At 41.3% G+C, this 17,999-nt stretch overlaps 1 protein-coding gene across 1 annotated transcript in view; it reads left to right on the top strand.

Annotated features, from left to right (window-relative positions):
• MED13L (mediator complex subunit 13L) overlaps positions 1-17,619 on the top strand; it is a 187,022-nt gene extending 169,403 nt beyond the window's left edge. Inside the window, exons 24-31 of the mRNA XM_065646184.1 lie at positions 1,887-2,110; positions 2,556-2,698; positions 3,897-4,055; positions 5,050-5,226; positions 7,402-7,556; positions 11,340-11,501; positions 13,570-13,682; positions 14,804-17,619. Of these exons, the coding sequence (XP_065502256.1) occupies positions 1,887-2,110; positions 2,556-2,698; positions 3,897-4,055; positions 5,050-5,226; positions 7,402-7,556; positions 11,340-11,501; positions 13,570-13,682; positions 14,804-14,936 (1,266 nt within the window). The 3' untranslated portion in view covers positions 14,937-17,619. The remainder of the gene's footprint in view (positions 1-1,886; positions 2,111-2,555; positions 2,699-3,896; positions 4,056-5,049; positions 5,227-7,401; positions 7,557-11,339; positions 11,502-13,569; positions 13,683-14,803) is intronic.
• The last annotated feature ends 380 nt before the right edge of the window (positions 17,620-17,999 follow it).

Genomic DNA, 17,999 nt, shown 5'->3' with positions numbered 1-17,999 from the left:
CCTCTTCTCAAATATCAAAAAAAAAAAAAAAAAGAGCAGAGAAAATATTTTTAGGAGTGTTCTTTTCAAGGTATACAAGACAATGATAATACAAAGGGAAAAGGTAAGCAAATACTAAATAGAAAGTAGTAAGAAAAATGTCAGACTGCTTGCTTTCAAAACATTTTAAGCTTCTGGTTTTGAGTCATAAAGGTTAAAGATCAGTGTGAAAGAAGAGAAAATGTATGGTGTTACTTGGAATTCTGAGACATTTTGTAGTTTTAGTCTAAAGTGCACCTACAACAAAGTATTTATGTCCAACCTTTATTTATATACACACATATATGCATAGTCTGAAATAAGTTTCTATGCCTAATTACAGAAATACTAAGTCCCTGAGGTAATGGAGAAATCCCCCTATTTCAGTGGGCTTATCTTTCATCAGTTTATTAAACTGTCAATATTCAAGCCCTGTTTCTGGAATTTCAGGGATTTCAAAAGAAGAAGAATCCATCCTACTCTCCATGAATGTTTTTCATGCTTTGAAAGATAATGATGACTGTATTATTTGCATTGAATGGGCCAACTAAACACTTACCTTGGGATAACGACATGCTTGTTAAGAGTTTAAAAACCTTGTTTCAAACTCATTGTAAAACCAAACCTAACAACATGTTTCATTTCTCATGTAAAACCATAAGCTCTGTCTGAAAATTTCTAAAAGTGGTATTGCCCCAGGTGTATCCTCTTCACATGCCCTCCTCATGCTTTCCTCAAAAAGGCATCTGTTCAGCAGGACGGATTTACTAGCAAGTTACAACAGTCATACTTCAAACTATTTAGGTGTAAGGGGAAGAGCAATAAACTTGCAAGACCTCTGCGAGCATCTCCCTCCCTTGAATGCCTGTTCCTGCACTGGTGCCCGGGTGGTACTTCTAGAAAATGGCAGAAGCAGAAATACAGTGCCCTGTAATGTCTCTAAGAAAACTCACTTCTCCTCTAAGCTGATTAACTTGCACTTTGCAGTTCATGTTTGATTTCCTGAAGATACAAAAGACACCAAAAAAGGGGCAATTGTTTCCATGAGCAGCTTGCGTTCAGCATACTTAATCAGATGTCTACTTTTTCCATTTCACATGCGTTTGCTATCAGTCTGCACTGCAGACTTCCCAACTTTGCCTGAAAAATTAAGAAAATACTAATTTGCTTCTGCTTATTGTTAAACACTGTTGAATAGCCTTGATTTCTTATAACCTTTTACAGGTTGGTTTTCTGAGGAGTGAAGAGTAGTTTGTTTCTTAAAAAGAAACTGCCACATGTACCACAGGTCTGATGAATTAGTTCAGTTCTGTTTGGAAAACCAAAGTAGTTCTGAAATTAAACTGTGAGCTTGTAAGACTTAAAGAATTCCTGACATGATGCGCGATGTTCGTGGCAGTACATTACACCTATGCCCAGACAGAAAACTGTGCATGCAGTTTGAGCCCTGCCCGTTGCTGAGTTGCAGACCTGGGTACGTCCCTTGTTCGGTTGGTACTATGTGGAAGGACAGGCGTGAGCAGACGTCACCCATTTATCAAAAGGATGTACAGACTAACAGGTTCCAACTCCTGACTGTTTCAGAGATTGGTATTGCTCTGTCCAAAGACTGTTTTCATACTTCAGTTTCCCTATGTATAAAAAGAAATCTTTAGATAAGTTTTGAAGTGCATCAGTTTTAATTAGCAGAAATGAATTGTCTATAACCACCCTCTTCCCGGTATCTCTCTTGACTGTGAACACCTTGAATTTCTTTACTGTTTCAAACTCACATTTTTCTGTACTCACTGCCAGTCTTTCTTTGTGTGGTTTTTTGCATTAAATAGTTTTTGATGTATCTGCTGCTGATGGTGTTGACATTCTTGCAGAGGCCCAGCCCGATCCAGCTGTACTCGCCTCCGTTCATACTGGCCCCCATCAAAGACAAGCAGACAGAGCTGGGAGAAACCTTTGGAGAGGCCAGTCAGAAATACAACGTGCTTTTCGTTGGATATTGTTTGTCTCACGATCAGCGTTGGCTTCTGGCATCCTGCACTGACCTTCATGGTGAACTGTTGGAAACCTGCATAGTTAATATTGATTTACCAAACAGGTAGAAACCTTTATTTTTCATATTATATCTAGGCCTGTAGTCGCCATCTCTCATTAGTTTCTTGCGCATCCCTTCTAATCATATTTCCTACTGATGTGATCATGATGATGTTATGGTGATAATATTTCAGTTGGCATTTTTATAACTTATAAACTACAGAGGAAAAACATTACTGTATTACATTTGTTTTACAAATGCTACCTACAAATCTTACCTTCAGAAACAACTGGGATGTTGCTCAGCACATTGACACCTCTCGCTTGTCACTGCCATAATAGTACTGAAAACAGACACATACTTCTGTGTCTTGTTAGTAAAACATAAGTTAGGCACAGCACAGCAAGAACTATAGAGGGTAAGGAGGGAAATAATTACAGAATAGAAATGTGAGTATTGTCCTTGATTCTCTTCTCAGTTGTTTTTTTTTTTCTTCCTTAACCTGCAGGTCAAGGAGGAGCAAGGTGTCTGCCCGGAAGATCGGTCTGCAGAAGCTCTGGGAGTGGTGCGTTGGTATCGTACAGATGACATCGCTGCCCTGGAGAGTTGTCATCGGGCGGCTCGGCCGCCTGGGCCACGGCGAGTTGAAAGGTACGAAATGTCGGTGCTGTCCCTGCCGGTGGCTTTGGAATGAAGACAAGGTATCGTGAACCTTGAAAACCAGAAAATGGAGAGTGGTAACTTGGCCTGGCACTGAATTTTCGTATTGGTTTGCATAAATAATTTGCTTGTTTGCGCAGTGGGTTTGACACTACTCCTCGGGGTGTGTAGATGGTGTGTAGATTAACTGGTATTTGCACAGTGTATTTCCAAGTGGAAGTTGGGGGTTTCATCACATTAGAAAAAGATCTGAACAACAGTTCTCCTGTTCAGAAATAGAAACAGGATTCAATTCCGATACCTAAACTTTAACTAAACAAACAAGGAATTCTTGCAAAAAAAGTTACTGAACAAAAAAAAAGTAACTTTTTACATTTAATTTAAATCCATGCATTCATCATCTTTTCTTCCATTTCTAATGGCTGTGGCCACTGTTCAGGTTTGGTTTGGTAGCTGACTGGAAGAAAATGTGATTCTGAGAGGGTGCACTCGGCCTTCTCCTGTCTCCTGAGTTGGAACATGAAGATAAATTAGACAGGACAATAAAGACATTTCCTGAGTGTTTGTCCTTTTACATTAATAACTGAAGGAGACTTGAATTCCTCTGGTCAGCACATTGTTAGAGATTCTGTATTTCATGAGATGGGGAGAAGAATTGAAAAGCAGTGCACAGTAAATAACAATTCAGTCTGAAAGCACAAAGAAATACTCTAGGGGGGAAAAATGCAGTAATTAAATGCCTTCTCCCATATAGTATATGCAGGGCAGAAGAGCTGCTGCCTGCGCCGGTGGGGGAATTTGGTATCTGTTACACACAGGAGTTAAATGGAATGAAGGCAGGAAAATAGATAAAGAATTTAATCAGCAGCTCCCTCCGTTTGGATACATAATGTCATTTACATGGCTAAAAGTAGTTTATCAGATGTATATCTACACCTCCACTGAAATTTGCTTTATTTAGTGTATTTAGTTTACTCATAACAAAGTTTAACGAAATTTCTCAGATGTTGAGTGTATGAACTCCTGTCTCTTTGCTTTGCAAGTATTCCAGTTGTGCCAGCGTGCAGAGCCATGCACCTTGTTCACATGGGGAGGCAGCCCAGACCAGTGCAGCGTTACAGAAATGCAAAGTGTTACTAATATTTAGTGGTTTTTTCAATCAGAACCCCATGATGTTGTATCGTTTCAGACTGGAGCATCCTCCTCGGGGAGTGCTCCCTGCAGACAATCAGCAAACAGCTGAAGGAGGTGTGCCGCATGTGCGGCATCTCGGCGGCTGACTCGCCTTCCATCCTCAGTGCCTGCTTAGTTGCCATGGAGCCCCAGGGGTCATTCGTTGTCATGCCAGGTACATTTTATCCAACTATTTAAATGCCAGTGACACTTTCCGTCTTTTATCACACTTAGCACATAAGCACATGAAGAAGCCCTTGACTAGCATGCCGAACTGTGGTAGAAAATAGCTTGAGCCAGCAGAATTCCCAAAATCACCATGAAGAGACGCTGTGCTGGGAGCTCGGGCTCCCTGGGGGCGGATTGCTGAATGTCACTGTCACACTGGTGGCCTTTTCCCTCGGGAGGTCATGTCTTCAGGGAGACCCATTCTCGTCAGCTGGGCTGTGAGGCTGTAACACCCTCTGCAGACACTGTGAGAGCCGACAGCGTGAAAGAGGAGCCCATGTAAACGGGAGTGAAAACGAACCTGCTTGCCTTTTTGTATGCTTCACTTATTTATAGAGTTCTATTATAAGCCGTAGTCCACAGAGTTAAGTTGAAATAACATTAAGTTTTGAGGTTCCCTTTATTTATTTGTTGTATTACTTAAGCACATACTTTTTAACATACATGGTGACATACCCTTACAAACTACTCTGGCTTTTTAAGTTTAGAAATTAAAGATTACTACATGGAACAGAATTAAATGAGCTTGAAAATTACTTATCAAGCTGAATAATTTTCAGAGCAGAGGGTTTGTAACATGAGAAAATAGATGACAAGCTATGCGTTTTTCATGTCAGCAAAAGTGGGCTATATTGCGTAATTGTAAAGATGCGTGTGTGAAAATTAAATTCCACTTGTGCATTTGACAAGTAAATCTTTGATTAAGGGGCAGCAGAATGAAAGGAAAGATGGAGCATTGTATGGGAATTCACGTAGCTAAACATTATCTACAACTTGTGATCTTAATTTCAAGCTCTTCTAGTAATTAATTCTTTTTAAGATAAGAACCTTCAAACACTTGTATTAGCTTGCAAACCCAGATTAGCAGTTAACTGAACACAGAATGTGTATTTTGAAGATGATGCAAATTAACGTCTCTGCCATTGCCTCTGTTCTGGAAGACGCTGTCACTATGGGATCGGTGTTTGGCCGGAGCACTGCGCTCAACCTGCAGTCGTCGCAGCTCAACACCCCCCAGGACGCCTCCTGCACCCACATCCTGGTGTTCCCAACCTCCGCTACGATCCAGGTGGCACCAGCAAACTACCCCAACGAGGACGGATTCAGCCCCACAAACGGTGAGTAAACGCACGTCTGGGGTGTGAGACGCTTGCGAACGCTCGGGGCCCGTTCAGAACATCAGGGGGGCTGTACCAGCCATGAACAAAACTGAGTGCACCAGGGTTCTCCCCCAGCCCCCAAACCAGCCAATTTAACTTAAAGAGAACAGCACAGTACTGTCCAGCTACAGGATAATACACTGTGCGTTTCTCTGAGGTATGTTTTCAGGTAATCACACTGATCTGTTCCAAAAGTGATACTGACTGATCAATATGCAAAATGGCACGGCCTATAAAATGCTTTTTCTTCTTGTTGTGACTTGATCAGGCCAGCCGTTTTTTTATAGTACTGGTTCACTTCATGCCCTGTTGTGGACAAAGTTTGTGAGGAAAGAGGTACTTGGTTTAGAATTCTAATTTTCCTTTAAGGTAGGCAAAATAGACTGACCTGAGAATTCATTATGTTGGCAATGTGCTTCTGCAAGTGCATTTAACCCTATAGTTTGTGTCAGCAAGACTCTGGTTAATACTTTATATCAAGTAAGTATCTTCCCACCTGTTTTGCCATAAATCCCTAAAAATGATTGTAAAATAATTTAAACCAATAGTAACTACAAACATTTATAATAGATACGCTTTCTGCAGAGGGAAGTTACAGTATAGAGAGGAAGAAAACCGCGCTGTTTTTAATGACAGCCTGCTCTGATCTGCTCCTCCTGGGATCCTCGTGGCCTCCCAGCGGGGACGTCCCCCCATCCTGCCCCAGCGCTGTGCTCACAAATATTTAACCTGCATTCACCTACCCTTTAGTGCTTCAGATGCTAATTAGAACCAGGTACAAGAACTGGCGTTTTCCAAAATGGTGTTAAATTTAATTTTCTTAATTCTGTTCTACTTAATGATTAAACTGCTTCCTCTGCTATTAGCCAGCTCATTTATGCTTTCGAGGCGAAGTAGAGCATGACATGAGTTCTGGTTTGTTTGCTGAGGTTGTAGGGCAGAAGTTAATAAACTAAGTTAATTCATTGCTCTTGCAATCCAGTATTTCTCCTCAGAAGATGAGGAAAAACAACCACCTGCCTATTTGAGCACTAGGACTTTGTGTGAAATTAGTTTAAGACATAGACATTCTTTTCCATTTTCATGCAAATTCTTCAAGATCAATCATTTATTATATGTACAAATGCTTTACTCCTATTAAGGGCTCCATGTGTTTTAGTATAAATTTGGCTGAAATTCTAATTAATCCAGTTAATTCAGACAGCTCCCACTGTCCCTTTCTGTCCCCTAAAATGTACTTTAAATGTCATTATACTGTTTAAATGTCTTTTGCCTGCTGAGAAATCTGAATAAGGAAAAAAACCCCTATAAACCGTATTGTGATACTTGTATTATAACTTTTTACTCTGTGTTTATAATGTCTTAGCATTCCATCCTTTATGTTACTCGTGGTATCATAACCTGTTTCAAACGACTGAGCAACGGAAGGTACTTCTCACAGAATGCAAACACAGTTTCACTGTATCTTTATGCCCTTCGCACATATTACCATAAACCAAATTAAAATAACAAGTTATGATAGTACAAGTGTGTTTAATTTCTGAGATGACAGTAAAATATTAAAGGCTGTGTGACAGGAAATGCTGGTGCAGTATTTGAAATAATCATACAAGTCCCTTGCTGGGGTGGGAGTGACTCTGGGAGCAGTTCCCTGGGTGCTGCTGGGATATTTCTGCTCCCAGATCTCGGAGCGAAGGTGCCAGGAGGGTGTGCAGCACTGACAGCCGAACAGCAGCACCTGCCCAGGTTGTTTAACGTCGTTCAAATGTGAGGTTAATGGATTTCTGGGACTGACTGCAGAGAGCTGTCATTTTCCCTGTGACAAAGTTCAGTTTGGATTTTTATTAAGCTGGTATGACAGGATTCCTGTTCACTCTGTGACCGTTGTTAAAATTCATGATTTTAATAGATGTCTGCCAGCTTTTCCTTTCAAGTCTGTGTGGTTACAGCCAAAGGTACTTAGAACGATTAAACAGTAAAGTGTTTATCTGTGCTTGCATCTATCTCAAGGGTATGTAAGGAAAAAAAAGGAATGATAATAAATCAATGGGAAATGGTAATAAATTACAAACATTTCTTGACAAAAATGAGTGCAGCACATTGGAAATTATTTTTCTTTCTTTTCCTTTTCAGATGACATGTTTGACCTCCCATTCCCAGATGACATGGACAATGACATTAGAATTTTAATAACAGGGAATCTGCACTCTTCGCCAAATTCTTCCCCCGTTCCTTCCCCTGGCTCACCCTCTGGCATTGGCGTGGGACCCCACTTCCAGCCCAGCAGGGTAAGGCTGCAGCACCTCAGCACATGTACTGCTTGAACACAAAAAAAACACCTAAATCCTCCAATAAAATATTTTTTCCTGTAGATTCTCAAACATAATTAGATCAACAGCAAGCAGAAATTAACATGAAAATTGAAGGTGCTGGTTAAATCCTATTGTAGAAGATGCCTCTGCCTTGACTGTTTACATCTCTGGAGTTAATTGTTAGTGTAGAAGATAAGAGAGAGGGAGGAGAGAGAAGCTTTATTTTTGTGTGGCAGAGCCATATCTAATCACCCTGTATAAATTTAACCTGTCCTTATCCACTTTTTTTCTGGAAAATCACATGGAATGTCCCTGGCATGAGGTGACAAGTCTTTGAGAGAAAGGGAGATCAGGCAGCTCAGTTCGCATGAGTTTCTAGGGGAGGCACAAACAGTGATAATTCTCCTAATAATAAAACCCTACCCATGGAAACTCCGCAGGTGCTGGATGTTTATGCAAATGTTGTTTTCTAAGTAAAAATTAGCCCAGAGCACATAGCGTTTGTAAGTTACTTTTGTTTGAAGTGGATTTTATAAAGCTGGTTCCAACTCCAGTGATGACTTACAATTACTTACTTATTTTTGGTAATTCAAGGTATTTTTTTGAATCAGCTTTGGCAGAATTTGGATCATGTTTGATGGAACTCTTTTACTCATTCAACTGTGCAAGAGACTTTGCTGTACTCTTAAAATGGTTCCATCACAATTATGTAGAAGGTTGACACTTCATAATTTCCTGTGGAGAATCTTTATTCTAGAAATGGTACATTTAAAGCAGTAGCATATTCCTTCTTCACTAAATAATACAGTACTTTATTAAGGAAACAGGCTAACTTTTCCTCAAGAAACAGATAACCCCATAGATTTAAAAGATCTGGTGCAGTGATCTGTAATGATTTAAGTAACTGGATCTGGATCTGTGACTATCACTAGTGGCTTTAAACAGTCTTAAGAGAAACTATAGAATTGGTGTGAAAGGAAGGACAGAACAGACACTTAGTGGAGGTGTACGCACAGCTGACATGTGCCTGTGAATGACACTACTCGAGCTGTGTAACAAAGCCCTGCGCTTTTCTACAAGTAGAGGAGAGTTCTCAGGAAAATAACTCTCAGTCCCTGAAAATGACTGACTACATGATGGGTAGTTTCACCACCTGGAAGGAAAAAAGTCCTGCCTGTATTTTCCTTGCAGCCTCTGCCCAAACGCTTCAGTGCTCAACTTAATACAGTCTGTGAGTGAAAAATTACTTCTGCGTCAGCCACAAAAATGCTAATGCTGTATTTTGTGATCTCAGTACACAACCACCTTACCTTACGTTAATACTCCAACCTGCTTTTCAAAGGGTACGTGATTGCACGTTACTGTCACTTGGTTATTTCAAACTAGTATGTGGGCAAATTGAAAGCTTTGAATTCTGTTACTAAGCCCTCCAGCCATAAATCACAGCTCATCACTCATTACAGTTTTTTATTTAGTTCATTCAACAACCTCTATTCTGTACCACTTTTAGTAATAATGCGTTCACAGAACTCACTCTCAATGGACTCCATCCAAGTGGCTTAAGAACAGTACTGGAAGGTTAATGACCAAAGCGCTTGGAGGCCTGGACAAGCCATTTCTAGATGAACCTGTCAGAGTAATTCAGTTTAACCATTAACAAGGGCCTAGTAATTGATGTGTAATTTTTGGTTTTAAAAAAGCAACAGCGTGTGATCATTACCTTGTGGGTCGGGGAAGGTCAAGCCTTTGCCCATGTAACCCGTAATTGATGGCTGCGGCTCCGCAGCGCCAGCCCCGATGGTTCAGCAGCAGGTTCAGGTTTGCTGTTGGAGCGCCCGCAGCCAGGTGAGCTGCCGCCTCTTCCAGTTTTATGGAGTGGGTAACATGCTTTGATTGCTCATCAAGATATTACTGCTGGAGAAAGGCTTGTGTGCAGGATTAGGAGGGCAGGCCTTGTGATTAAGCCGCTCTCTGTGCAGTAGAATCTTTTGTAATCTTTCCCGGCCCGCCCCCGCCAACCTATTGACTTAAGATGTGTAGAGATTAAATGAACTACTTCACAGGCATCATTTGGGTCTTCCCTCTATGGTACAAAAGTAAAGGAAAATAATAAAATATGTTTCCAAAAAACCCAAATGCATTTAAAATAGGAACATACTTTAGAATGACAGTCACCCTTTCTGATGCGTAAGGAGACCCTTGTAGGTTGGCTAATGTGGTCCATGATAGATAAGGATACATATATTATATATACACACTCAGGATGAGGTAGGCAAGCTCACCCCAAGTGCTCCTATCCAACCGCCTCAGGTATGAGGAGTTCAGCTAGGTTTTATTGTACAGAAGTAAAATCACCAACATATATACTGACAGGCAGCAACTCCAAGTCTGATGAAATGAGGTTCACAGCTGGTTTCTTGTTGTTTAACTCTCTCCTCTCCAAATAACTCTTTGTTCCATATATAAGAATATGAGTAACTAATACTGCAAAAATACAGTATATAAATAAATAAGTGATATAAATTGAAAAGCAGAACAAGTGACCATAGCAAGGAATAGCAAGCATAGCTTTATTTTTTCCTGAGCTATCAATGTAACTAACTGCAAAAGCAAACACAACCAAACTTACAAAGGTGCAGATACTTCCTGTTCTTCCATATTTGAGTGTGCAACGCAGCCTTCCGCTAGCGGCGGTCAGGCAGATCCGCAGGGCAAACTGCTGGGTTTGATATGGACAGGAAAAGCCTATGAGGCTTTACCAATTTGAATTCCACGCTGGTCTGCTCTCTGCACACACACAGCAGCTGTTCGGGTCCATGGCCACAGCTCTGTGCCTTTTAAGTTGCGCTGTAGCATCAGATTCCTCATGTACTCGGTTCCATTTTGGAGGCTGCCATTGCTGTTTGAGGATCTATAAGCGATTCTGGAACATCAGCCTGGAGAACCCAGCTCGCAGGGCAAAAAGGAAGGATTAAACAACTTTGACTAAGATTCATGGATGACTAAGGGTAGCTCATTAATAACAAGACAGAACTGGATTAAATACTGAGTAATTAGTAAAATTAATGTTCACAGAATAATAGAATGTTAGGGATTGGATGGGACCTCGAAAACTCATCCAGTCCAATCCCCTCGCCGGAGCAGGAACACCCAGATGAGGTTACACAGGAAGGTGTCCAGGCGGGTTGGAATGTCTGCAGAGGAGGAGACTCCAAAGCCTCCCTGGGCAGCCTGGGCCAGGCTCTGGCACCCTCACCATGAAGAAGTTTCTTCTCGTATTTAAGTGGAACCTCCTGTGTTCCAGTTTGCACCCATTGCCCCTTGTCCTATCACTGGTTGTCACCCAGAAGAGCCTGGCTCCATCCTCCTGACACTCCCCCTTTCCATATTGATCCCCATGAATGAATCACCCCTCAGTCTCCTCTTCTCCAGCTCAAGAGCCCCAGCTCCCTCAGCCTTTCCTCACATGGGAGATGCTCCACTCCCTCCATCATCTTCGTGGCTGCGCTGGACTCTCTCCAGCAGTTCCCTGTCCTGCTGGAGCTGAGGGGCCCAGAACTGGACACAATATTCCAGATGAGGTCTCACCAGGGCAGAGCAGAGGGGCAGGAGAACCTCTCTGACCTACTGACCACCCCCCTTCTAACCCACCCCAGGTCCCATTGGTCTTCCTGGCCACAAGGGCCCTGTGCTGGCTCATGGTCATCCTGCTGCGGGATGTGATGACATAACAAACCTGCTTTTCAACTGTTCTTTCAGAGCCAAGGGGAACGTCTCCTTTCTAGAGAAGCCCCTGAAGAACTGAAGCAGCAGCCTCTTGCTCTTGGATACTTCGTATCAACTGCCAAAGCTGAGAATCTTCCTAAGTGGTTCTGGTCATCCTGTCCTCAGGCACAAAACCAGTGTCCCCTCTTCCTCAAGGTCTGTTTTGGTATCCATTCACACGGGAAGGAGAACTCCATTTATAGCCTATGAATTTTCTGTGAAAACGTTGGCTTTGCATGTTACCCACAACTGTGACAGTACTGGAAACAGAAATGCAATTTTAGGTTTAAATTTACTTAAGATACCTGGCTATTAAAACTTAATTCTCTGTCCCTAAAGCCCTTACCTGAAAATGGAATAGTTAGGCAGCTTCTAAATAAAGAATCATCAGAGCTGTACCTGGTGTTACAGGAACATCCCAGTTTTCATTTTCAGTCAGCCAAAGGAGGGACACACCTTCTATTCTGCCATAATCCAGTTGTGACACAGAGATGACAAATTAGAGAGAATTTCCAATCCATCTCCATTTCCGCACTTGGGACAGTTGCCCAGTAGAGTCTGTACTGTGAGAGTGAACCCACTGCCTTCCATTCCAGACCCGCTGGTGTTCACAAGATGTGTACAGCAGAACTGGTTCACCCACTAGATTCAGTGATCCCTGTAGAGTGTCGTGCAGCTTCTATTTTGAATGAATGAAAAAACTCTGAACTAGTGAGCATGGAAAGGTGGTGAAAAATCTGCCTTGAATAGCATCACACAACTATTTAACACACAATTTAACAAACAAACAATACAGAATAATAAAGATTGTATCACTAACTTTATCCATTTTCAGCTTAAAGAACAAACATTTTTTGCAAGTCCTTTTGCTAGATTTTCTCATCCATGTCTATCAGGTGATTATCAGAGTGAAGGTGTTCAGTATTTCTCAATTTGTTCCTTATGCAAAGTACGCGATTTCAGGACTGAAGTTACCGATGACTTGTGGTCAGCCTGGCAGGCACCTCTGCCGGCAAAGTACTGAACCTTATTCCTCACAGTCTGCACTTCTCACGGGTAATTTCCCTGAATTATGTGCTTTTCTGTAAACCTACACAATGGAGATCTCAACACAGTACGAAAAATGCACCACCATGTTTTTGGAGCTATAGATGAAGTTGTATGCTACACTTGAAACTATTTTTTTTTTTTTTTTTTTTTTGGTGAATGAGTAGTCCAAAGACTATGTTTCAGTTCCAGCAGTAAAAACAGTCAGCAGAGCTCCAGGCAACTTTATGAATTCCTTCCATAAGCTTGTCCTAGGTTTGTACTAGAGAGAAGGAGCCACCACCCTTCCCTACACCGCCACTCCCCAGCCCAACACAATTGCTCTCTCAGACCTAGGCTGAATTAAATGTTTAATTTCACTCGGAACACACTGTTTTGGTTTGGACAATTTTTAATAAAAGGAAGAGGCTGAATTCATGCAGTGACTTGCACACCGTTCAGGGAGCAGAGTGCCGTCTCCTTTGTGCTGCATGGCGCTGCAATTAGAAAACCTGTATGGCATGGGAGGCGTAGGGATTGCAATCAGCTTTGTCTGTTTTGGATTAAGTATTTTTGAGCAAAAGTATTTCACCTCTAACGCGTGGGCCATAATTAGAGGAGTGCGAATTAGAGGTTTTGCCTCGGGAGCTGTGTGGCGGATTAGGCTGCCCACTGAAAGGCTCATGTGGCTGCTCTACCCCCAGCACATGATTGATGTGAAATCCCTGTCCTGCTCCTTTACAAACGAACACACAGGCCTTGCTCCGGAACCATTTGAGGCCGGGGAAGTGCACGGGCAGAGCAGGACAAAGGCTGCGGGAGCTGTTCTGGCCGGACACCCCACTCGGCGGGTGCTCTGCCATGGGGCTCCGGCTCGGGATGGTTTGTTACGAAACACCAGAAGGAGCACTGACGCCTCCGAGTGTTTCCTCTCACCACTTGTGCCCTGACTAACATGAAGGACGGAATTCCGCACTCTTGTTTAATGATCCTTGATTCCAGTCAGAAAGAGAAGTCAGCTTATTCATAACTGTGATCATTATGGAACTTGGAAATACACGTGGTCATGGTGGGTTCAGCAAAGAATTGCCAACTTGCTGCGTTGTCCTGAGACAATTTAGGATGTGTTTGTTCACTGTGGATCTTTAGAAGTCCTTGCTGTATGAAGAGTTAATTGGTGCTTTTTTCCTTTACACAGGCCTCATTACATCACCACATCTCTGTAGCGCAGACAGATGAGCTTCTACCTGCCAGAAATTCTCAGCGAGTTCCTCACCCCCTTGACTCTAAAACCACATCAGATGTTTTGAGGTAACGCCTTTTGTTTTTTTGCATTTCCTCCCTAAGGCCTAAGACCTTTTCTCTTCAACCTGGCAAAATTATTCCTTAGCTTTACCAACAGCTGCTAACTCTACTCTGCCCTACATGTCTCAGTGCAGTGGGCAATTCTTACGATAGCTGCTGCCTCCCCCACCAAAGAGCAGGACTTTGAGGGTTACTTCATCAGTTTTCCATACAGAACTATGGAAAGGAGATGTAAAAACAGCTTTGCCTTTTCCAGCAGACACTTCGGTTTGCCTCCCAGAAATTGTTCTGTTTACCTGGTGGTGTCTCATCTGGACTGGTTCAATAATTATTTGTACTCACCAAACCAAACTGATTTCTAGGAGATAAAAGTAGTCTCTGATGACAGTATCTTAGGGTTTGGGATACAAAGGAGACATTCTTCCTGAGTTAATACAGGGTTGGGTATTGTATTGTTCAAGACAGCTAGAGGACTGTTTGCTTCCATCCCACCTGCTGGGGCCTGAAAAAAGATCTGGTTTATGAGACAGCATATACAGGGTGGAACACACCAGGGAACAAACAGGTACGCTGAACCAAGCAGAGAGTATCAGCAGGAAACATGAAGAGTAACCTAATCTATGAAAATTGGTGGTGTCTTTATTATTCCACCAGATCTTAATTTGCATCCTCTTAGAGGCCTGAGCTGTCACAGTGTCCTGGGGCACTGCTGTCTTGGAGTAAAAGGACGGTGCAATGCACAGGGAAAGAACGAGGTGCAACAGTCACCAGTTGTGACCTGAGGAATTCTCATCAGAGACAGAATCACACAAGGGTGATCCAACACTGGCCCAGGTTGCCCAGAGAGGCTGTGGAACCTCCATCCCTAGAGCGGTTCGAGACTTCGGGCTTTGAACACAGTGGTATTTGAACCTGTGTGATTCCATAATCTTGACTGCCGATGGGGAGGGCCTACGCTGAAGTAGCTTTATTCAAGTTCAAGCATATTAAAACTAAAAATTGGTGCCAGCGTTAATGCGGCCGGGTGGTCCTCGTGACATTGTGCTTCTAGGACAGACCAGAGATACGTTTAAGTAAGCCTAGAAAAGAGAAGGAGTAACCAAGGGCAGTTTCATTTCTCTCTGCAGGTTTGTTTTGGAGCAGTACAATGCACTGTCCTGGCTCACGTGTAACCCTGCCACTCAGGATCGCAGCTCCTGCCTTCCTGTCCACTTCGTGGTGCTCACTCAGTTGTACAACGCCATCATGAATATACTGTAACCCATAGAAAAGCACTTGTTCTTCTGGCTTATTCTCCCCTCGACCTGAGAAACGTGCCACAGTCTGCAAAGATCACAGTTTTGCTTCTCTTCAGACCAGTCCTGTGCTGTGCTTGTGTTCCTCCAAAAGCACATGTGAATTCTGCAGTGTTCAAAACTAAATTACCCATTGACATCTCTGGCAGCTTCAGTCTAAAATCTGAGACCATCCAAGAACAGCGAACACAAGAGTAACCTCAAGCCAGTGTTAGTTTGGTGACCCAGTAACTACTGGTCAGTGTGATGACTTTTTTTTTTTTAATATATATATTTTTTAAGAAGACTACAGTTATCTTTTCGCATTAGGAACTCTGATACACAACCAAGAGCAGTTTCCACTCCGCAAGTAAAAACACCTTGTAGTGACCAGTCTGGGTTGTCCAAAACTTACTTTGTTGTTTGATCATCATAAACTGGGACTTTGCAGGAGAAAAAAAACCCAACCACACAGTTGTAGTCTCATATAAATATTGGAGTTTCTGTCTACCTGGAGTTCCTGTCAGAGTGGATTGGGATGAATGCATGCATTTGTTACCTGTCCATGTAGATATGAATGGTCTGGAGATACTTTATTTATTTTTAGGTTTGGGGGGGGGAGGGATTAAATTATAAAGGACCAGGAACAGTAGAATATCTGCAAAATCCAGCTCCGTCCTACCGTAGGGTTATTTATCTACGTACCTCTCACTCTTCTGACCTAGAAATCAAAAAATGAAGCTCATAACAATCATTAAGTCCAAGCTGGGAAGGGAATCGTGTGCTGGTCAGGATGTCCCTGTGGTTTAGGGTTCCAGCAAGACCTGGCCAGTGTTTGATGAAGGACAACACTACCTAGGGGGAGAAGAGTGAGAGAGAGGTAGGGAGGAAAAAAACTTTAAAGCCCAATGGAAGGGCACAGGAAAGTGGTAAATTAATCTATTGTAGAGCTATGATTGAAATATATTTCCAGGAAACTTAGCGGCGCTAGAAAAGTATTTACTGAAACCCAAGTCGCCCTTTAATTCTGGGCAGACTCGTCCATGTACATATCCAAAAAGATGGTTTTTGTTTACACTAAATCAGTTACAAATCTGGTGTATTTTTTCTGACTATAGGAATATTATTTCAAAGAAATAATTTTTAAAAATTATATCATTAAATTAGTACTTGAAGTTATACCACTGTGGTGGCAAAGTTACTTTGTTTAGTAAAATGATTGCCATTGTAAAGGTTAATGGCTAATTGAAGTATTTTTATGACTCCTTCATTCCAGGCTTCAAGGGGTTTATATTTAAACTCCGTTTTGTAGTGTGTGGTTGCACTGTGCAGCGGGCAGGGGCTGCCTGCGGAGGGGTCGGGCACTTTGATCGGGCTGTGTGACCTACTCGTCTATCTGTGGAGAAAAAAACAACAAATTTTAAAGTTCTTCCAAAAGACTTTCATGTTCTGGTTGAAAAAAAAAAAAAAAATCTATGGTTTTAAAAAGTATTTTTCTTGAGATAATGTAACATTTAAAACAAATTATATAAAATAAAAAATAATAAAAAAAGAATTGCTGTGTAATGAGAAGGTGAAGTAACCTGTAAATGGATTTTCTCCTTCTCTGCACCAAACCCCCCGTGTGGGTCTCCTCTTTGCAATGTATAGGTTAAAAAAAAAAAATCTGATAGCAAACCATTTGTATCTAATGTGTACAGTGTAAAATTGACTTTAAAAATATTGCAGTACTATTTTTTCTTAATCAGAAAAGAAAATTCTCAAGGCCTTTTGAAGAGCATAAAAAGATGAAGATTGTAAACTTGTATAAAAAAATTTAACTTGGGGAGGAAAAAAATGTAAAGTAGACATTTGTAATCTTTTACCATTTGGGGGTTATTTGTTCCCAGGATTCATCTGAACTTTGGATTATTATTTTGGTTATTCTTTTTAAATGGGCCGTTTTTATCCAGGGGTTTTTCTTCCCCAGAAACCTGGTTCTAAGCAAAAATTAAAAATAAAAAAAAGGGCAGCAAGGAGTAGTTTTCATCTGGTGTCTTTTATTTAATTTTTTTAAGTTAAGAGAAGCTGGTGACATATTTATACGTTTTTGTGCAAAATAAATGAATGGCAATAGATTTTAAAGAAAAATCTTATGTACTTCAGTGTGAAAAGTTCTGTATAATATTTCCCTTAAATATGCATTATTTTACTTGTGAGTTTTTTACTGAATTAATCTGAAATGTACAAGCCCTGGCTTTCCTACAGAGTGAAGAAAGTTATTTTATTTTTTTTTTAATTTCTAACTTTGGAAATTCATGCCTAAATCGGAATTATTATTACAGTTGTTTGAGCTGAAGGGAGCGGGAGGGGGTGGGGAATGTCCAGCATGCTTGTATGTATATTTCAGAACCTTTTTTAAATGTAAAGGCTGTACATTTCTGGGGAGTTCTGAATTTCTTTTTGTTTTTGTTTTTTTCTCTGAGCATTTTGCAGTGAGCTTCTTTTATATATAGCCGACAATTTGAAAGAAAACAAACGAAAAAAAAAATGTGAAGTTCATTTTAAATCTACAGTATATCGCTGGTACAATACACTAAAAAAAGACTTTGATAAAAAGAAACAATAATAATAAAGACCTCCATTTTAAATGTCATTCATATATACCTTGTGGATGAGAGCTATATACTTTTACACACTTTTTTAGATGAATAAATTATTGAATTACTGAAACTGTTGGTGGAGTTTTATTCTTGTGAGTGTTTAGAGTTGTAGAACTCCTAAAGAAGGAGGGCTTGCGTTACAAGGTATAGATTCCATGAGAGATGAATAGAACTGAAATGAATGTCAAGGCTGTTTAAGAGTTATTTACATCCGAGACCCTCAGTGCTGCCTTCCCCGAGTTCCCAGCGCCGCCCGCTCCGTGTGCTTCACCAGACTCCACCTCAGGCTCATGAGACTTGTGAAAATCTATACAAGTTCGCACTGCGACGGCACATTTCCTTAAAATCAAAGCAAAACAGAATAGTCATTGTATTTCATATCATGTCTGTTGTGAGAGGAAATTTGG

This window comes from Caloenas nicobarica, chromosome 16 (genome assembly GCF_036013445.1).
Source record: "Caloenas nicobarica isolate bCalNic1 chromosome 16, bCalNic1.hap1, whole genome shotgun sequence".
Classification (NCBI taxonomy): domain Eukaryota; kingdom Metazoa; phylum Chordata; class Aves; order Columbiformes; family Columbidae; genus Caloenas; species Caloenas nicobarica.
This window is presented reverse-complemented; position numbering and strand designations above follow the sequence as displayed.